This window comes from Bison bison, unplaced genomic scaffold, assembly GCF_000754665.1.
Source record: "Bison bison bison isolate TAMUID 2011002044 unplaced genomic scaffold, Bison_UMD1.0 scf7180017864321, whole genome shotgun sequence".
Lineage (NCBI taxonomy): Eukaryota > Metazoa > Chordata > Mammalia > Artiodactyla > Bovidae > Bison > Bison bison.
The window spans coordinates 1674744-1680874 of record NW_011494893.1 but is presented as its reverse complement, the minus strand read 5'-3'; the positions used below and the strand labels follow the sequence as shown (position 1 = coordinate 1680874).

Sequence of the window (6131 nt, the reverse complement as noted above, 5' to 3'; positions counted from 1 at the left end):
GTTCTCTGGTAGCTCAGATGATAAAGAATCTGCCTGCAATGCTGGAGACCCAGGTTCGATCCCTGGGTTGGGAAGATCCCCTGGAGAAGGGAACGACCACCCACTCCAGTATTCTTGCCTGGAGAATCACACGGACAGAGGAGCCTGGCAGGATATAGTCTATGTATCTACTGTTGGGAGAAGAGGAAGAAAAAAATGAAAAGCTTTTTTTCTCATTTCGAGCTCAGGTTTTTCATCCTTGGTTAAACCCATCTCCTATCACGGGGATACAAGCCGGACGGAGGGAAGTCCTTCAGGCCTTGGCACACAGGGGCGGCCGCGTCCACGGTAGAGGAGAAAGCCCTCTTGTCAGGAGCGTGAAGGCCCGGGGCTGAGGATGAGCGGGAGAGGCCCCTGGCGCCGCTCACAGTGGGGGTGGGCGTCCTGCTGGCTCCCGGTGGGAGCGCCCTCAGCGAGGCCTGCAGCGCCCGGGCCCTGAAGCAGCGTCTCTGAGAGAAGGCAGAGGGTGGGGTGCCGTGTGGCAGGCCCGCAGGCCTCCTGCCTCTCCTCCTGGGGTCAGAGGCGTTCCCCGGGCGTCTGCTCTGACGGCTGCGAACATCAGGGGAGGCGGGGGCCGGCGCTGCGTCCAGACGGCCCTGGATCAGGGCTCACCTGGACGCCCTGTGGAGAGAGAGGCCCGCAGCAGGACAAAGCCCCCTGCCTCCTGTCCTTCCTGCGGACACGTCGAACAAGGCCTGGCTCCAGACTGGATGCTAACTCCTGGGCAGGCGGACAGCTGGCACGGGGGCCCAGGGATGGCCAGAGCTGCAGGCCTCTCTGGGAAGAGCACCCAATTCAGGGGGTTGGGGGGACCCCGACACCCTTCTCTTCCACTCCAGAGCTCTGGGCTGAGATGCGCCTCTCCTCTCACACACCACCTTCTGACTCAGAGGATTGTGCATGACATGAACAAATAAACATAATAAATCCAGCACTTGGCTGGGAGATAACTGAAATGAAAAAAATATTAAACGAGTTTAGGGCAAATCATTCTTTTAAAACCTCTGCTTGCTCTGGCTGTTTCCTGTCTTATCCTTGTGTTCACAGGGCAGGAACACCCGAGACTCTGGGATGGGTCCTGCAGTGTTTCTGCAAAGAAAACAGTCTGTGGATCATCTTGAAGCAGAGCTCACCACGCACATGCTCTGAGGTGAGGTGAGGAGCTGGGATGGGGGGTGATAAGACAGATGTGCGGGACAGACGAGGTGTGCTGGATTTTAGGATCTAACCAGTTTTCCAGGTGAAAAAGCCACCTACGTGTGAGAGGTTCTGAGCTGGGGCAAATCCGGAACCTGAAGTCACATTCAGGAGGTGCAGGGAGCAGGGGAGCCGACTGCCCAGCACTTTATGTGCAGAACCCCGGAACCACCGGGTGCCCTTCTCTGGGTTCCGTGTGCTGGGTGCAGGCCCTTCCCGATCTGGCCTGGCTTGGATTTCAGGGCTCCTTCCTGCCACTGTCTTCTCCTCAATCCCCTCCAGGACGCATCCCCCACCGCCACCTCCCGGGACCTCCCAGGTCATTCTCAGAGGACCTGTTCACTGACATCACCAGCAAGACCTGGATCGAAAATGCTGTTTCCCTCTGCGTCTGGCTGAAGAGCTTTAACATTTGTGCATAATCACATCCCCCAGGAAGCCTCACAATCCCTTTAGAAATCTGTTCAGACACTGCGGTTGATGGTACAGACACAAAATCAAGTCAAGGAAAACGAGGCTGTCCTAAGGCCGGTCACCTAGTGGAGAAGGAAATGGCAACCCACTCCAGGATTCTTGCCTGGAGAATCCCAGGGACGGCGGAGCGTGGTGGGCTGCCATCTATGGGGTCTCAGAGTCGGACATGACTGAAGCGACTTAGCAGCAGCAGCAAGGCTGGTCCTAGCGGGAACCATATGGAACACGGAAGCTCCTCCATAAAGTCCATCCGGAGTTTAGTGTCTGCCGGGGACTTTCTTGGGGAATTTGTGTGAGGCTGCCACCATCTAGATATTTTGTCATTACATCTAGGAGGTGCCTCTGAGCACTTCTGGTGTTCTCATCGCTTGCGAGGCACCTCAGGTCGGAGGTTGTGTCCTTAGCCAGGTGCCCAGCACCCAGCCCAGTGCCACGCTCACGGGAGAGGCCGAGACGTCCCTGCTATTTGAGTTGACAATCTTCATTATGCAAGGATGGAGCACTCATGGAGGAAACAAGTTTAGAGGGAGAAAGGTCTTCAGAGTTAAGGAAGAAAAAAGTTTAAAGAAAGGTTTTTCAAAGTTACGGAAGAAACAAGTTTAGAGGGATAAAGGCCTTCAAAGTTCCGGAAACCTTTGCAGAACAGGGCCATGCTCGGCATTGCTCTTTGTAGGCTGCTGAGAAATGGCATCTGAGTGCCCGCAGGCAGAGCTGCAGGCACGGTCTTTTGCTAATCATACCCGGACAGGACTCACTGGGCTGAGAGTTAGGAGGCCAAGAGGGACTGACCTTGGTGGTGGTGGGAGATGGTGCTCTTCCGGGTTACCCAGACCTGTTGGGGTGCGCTTGCCAGAAACCCACTCTGTTTCTTCTCTAGAGCTGAAAGTCAGATCATGAAATAAAGACTGAAAAAACTCCACACCCCGGAGGCCTGGGTCTGCGCAGAACCGGAGCTCCCAGGGCAGTGGGCTGAACCTGGAAGTTGTGGGCGGGGCGGGTTTGCAGGCGGCCCCGCCCTTCGGGCCTTGTTCCCGGGGCCTCCTGGACCAGGGGTCACTCTGTGCTGGGAGCTGTGAACATCTGGAGCTGAGGAGGCAGGTGAGCCCCTCCCGCTGGAGAGAGAGCTGAAGGGGAGCCCCAGCAGGGACTCGGGCTCAGGGCACGCCTAGAAGGTGGGGACTGAGAAGCCGCCACGCTGCCACCTGGAGGCAGAAGGGTGACTGCCTGGTTAAAGGATGGGGAGCTGGGTAACGGAGCTCACAGAGGCCACAGGGCCTCAGAGGGGCTCAAGGACTGCCTGGCTAAAGGATGGGGAGCTGGGTAACGGAGCTCGCAGAGGCCACAGGGCCTCAGAGGGGCTCAAGGGGCTCTCGGGTCTGGCGGGAGGATGAGCCGTGTCGGTCGAGTGTGTTTGAGCCCCAGGGCTGGGCCAGGCAAGAGCCGGAGTGAGGGGTCAGGACCTCCTCCGTCTGCCGCAGTGGCGGGAGGTGCGGAGTGGGGACAGTCCTGTTCTCAGGCTCCGAGCGGCAGCAGGGAGAATGTGGGCCAGACCAGATGCGGAGTCAGGGCCAGCCTGGCTGGAGAGCTTTAAGGGGACAGGAGGCGAGGCTTGGTGGTGGTTGTGGGGGGGCTGGAGCGGGCTGGGAGGACACGGGGCCCTCTCAGGGCCTGAGGCCAGCCGTGGTGTGAGTGAGGGTCTTGTTACCAAGGAAGGATGGCCACAGGTGGGCTGGGGGCTGATGGCTGTGCCACGTCCGGTTTCAGGTGGGCCGGGGCCACCCCGCCCACCTGCCTGACCCCCTCTGACCTCCCCGCCTCTCCCACGGCCTCAGTGCTCCCCCTGGCTGCACCTCGTCACCCTGACTGTCCTCTCCTGAACCCCTGTCTTTCGTCCTTTCCTCTCCTGTGTCCCTCAGGACCTGGTTTCCAATGTCAGGCTCGGTGTCCGCTGGTGGCTGTTGAGGAAAGAAAGGAGGGAACCTTCAAATCCTGTTTCTGGTAAAGAAAGAACTGAAAATTTAAAAAAAGCACAGTGTCTGGGCCCCATGTCCCATGTCCGAGGGTCCCTGAGGGCTGGGAAGCAGAGAGCAGGCGCCCTGAGCTGGGTTGGGGTTCAGGGACACTTGCTGACCATCAGGACCCGAGGCCCGGCTCAGATGGAGCAGCCACTGTAGGTGGAAATTCCTCGCTTCACAGCCCATTTCCTCCCGGATTCCAGCCTGTCTGGCTCCAGTTCAGCTTCTCAAACATTTCTCAGCTATCAGCTGGAAAATGGGGAGACCTGGTCTGCTTCATAACTGAACATCTCCCAGGGATTCCTCAGGAGTATGTGCAAGAATACACGGGGCTTTGTGGGGACCTGGCAGAGGGCCGACAGGGCTCTCACGTGGGGTCTCTCCCCTCCTCCTCTCTAGCCCTGTCCTCCCCCTTCTCAGATGGGAAAGGACTGGACTTCACTGCTCCCAGGAGCCCAGCAGTGTGTGTGTGGGGGTGTGCGCCCCCGTTAGCCACTGGGGTTCATTCCCCGAGGCTCTCAGCTGCTTGACCTGCTGCCAGGACCACACGTCGTGACCTTAACCTTGGACTTGCTATTTGGACAGAAAGCACCGTACACGGATCTTGCTCCATAGACTATTTTGCACTCCACCCTGAAAGGACAGTGTCCTGTGTGAGGTGGGCGGCATTCAGAGTTACTGAGGATCTTTCTCTCCGCTCTCAGACTCCAGACCTGGCCTCATGGACGCACTCTGTGAAGCAAATGGCACCTTCACCCTCCGCCTTTTAAAGGCCCTGTGTGAACACCGCCCTTCAGAAAACGTGATTTTTTCTCCTGTGAGCCTCTCCTCGGTCCTGGCCATGGTCCTCCTGGGAGCCAAAGGGGACACCGCTGCCCAGATGGCCCAGGTGAGCCGGGAGCGGGGACTCTTTCCCGTGTCCTGTCCGCTCGCCCGCTGCATACTGCCTTCTCCAGGCCTGCCTGTGGGAGGGTGCGGTGGACGGGGTGCAGACGCGTGCTGCCTTGGGAGGGGCTGGGGCTGCCCAGACACAGGGGCCGGAGCTGAGGTCTCCTTCACCAAGGTTTTTCTTGGGTAATCCTTCTCCAGTTAATAGCCTGGATGTGACTATCAAACTTTTGTCTTAATACTTTTATTTTTACTTAGGAAATGATAATGATTGCTTGAGATCTCAGCAGCTGAGCTCTGTCTCAGTTTGAGAGTACTGATGTTTGTACTAAAACTTGTAGCTGTTCGTTGGTGAGAAGGGTAGGTTAATAGGTATTTCAAGTCAATGATATACCACCATGCTTTCCAGCTGAGTCAGGGGATAAGCGGAAATGTGCAAAGAAGGTGCAAAGGCGTGGGCTTTTTACCTGTAGAGATGCCTAGGTGTGAGTTAGCCTAGATGAACAGATACTCAGAAACATCCGCTCGAGTCTGTCCCGTCCCCAGGGAAGTGTCTAGAGCAGACAGAGGAACATGTGCAGGAGTTGCCCAGAAGGCGGTGTGGTCCTGCGGTCCACACGGGCCCCCTCACTGCCGGGCGCCTTTCTGTTTCACTCTGCCTCTCCATTACTCTGAGAACCCTGGACGGTAACGATTACTCGTCGTAATAATTTCCCAGCTCATGTGTGAGAGCCTGAAGGTTGAGGTGTTGAGAGTGACTCTTTATTCCTGAGGAACTTTATGGTGTGTAGGTGGGCCCATGAGCCCTAGAGCAGCTTCGTGGGGGAGCTGGTGTGTGGTGTGTCTGCTGTGACGTGGAGTGGGCCTGGCCTTCCTGTGCTGAGGTCACAGGCCCTCAGGGTGCGAACTCCGCCTGGCTGCCTGGCGTGTCTTGGGAAGGGCTCCCGGCCTGCGGGCTGTGGGCTCTGGGCGCCGGTAGACTCTGGAAGCACAGTCTCTGCCACTGTCGTTGTTCATACTCATTTCTCCTCGGATTTTAATGCCTTTATGTGAATCTCTCCTTTTTTTTTTGGTAAATTTTAGAGTTAAGCTGTCCTACATTTAGGCACACTTACACTGTCCTTAGGATGCAGGATTTTAAAGCAGCTCCTTCTCTGAATTTCTCCAGTCCTTTCATTCTTTCCTTGTTACTCATCTTTAGTATCTTTAGTATCTTTAAACAAGGGAGATCAACTGAGACAGAAAAGCCAACTCTTTTACCCATTTCTGTTCTACTTTCTGTATCTTCCCCCTCTCCCGTGTCGTCTTGCTTCTCCGCTGCTGCTAAGTTGCTTCAGTCGTGTTCGACTCTGTGCGACCCCAGAGACGGCAGCCCACTAGGCTCCCCCGTCCCTGGGATTCTCCAGGCAAGAACACTGGAGTGGGTTGCCATTTCCTTCTCCAACGCATGAAAGTGAAAAGTGAAAGTGAAGTCGCTCAGTCGTGTCCGACTCTTAGCGACCCCATGGACTGCAGCCC

General features: G+C 56.6%; 1 protein-coding gene across 5 annotated transcripts in view; it reads left to right on the top strand.

The window, feature by feature from the left end:
• The first annotated feature begins 2500 nt into the window (after positions 1 to 2500).
• Positions 2501 to 6131, top strand: part of SERPINB9 (serpin peptidase inhibitor, clade B (ovalbumin), member 9) — a 9885-nt gene continuing 6254 nt past the window's right edge. For 2 of the 5 annotated variants that reach the window (XM_010853010.1, XM_010853007.1), the window contains exons 1-3: positions 2501 to 2808; positions 3627 to 3708; positions 4430 to 4614. In XM_010853010.1, coding sequence (XP_010851312.1) covers positions 4447 to 4614 — 168 coding nt within the window. In that variant the 5' untranslated portion in view covers positions 2501 to 2808; positions 3627 to 3708; positions 4430 to 4446. Of the gene's footprint in view, positions 2883 to 2926; positions 3031 to 3626; positions 3709 to 4429; positions 4615 to 6131 lie in introns of those variants that run through there. The other 3 variants (XM_010853008.1, XM_010853006.1, XM_010853009.1) reach the window with 3 other exon arrangements.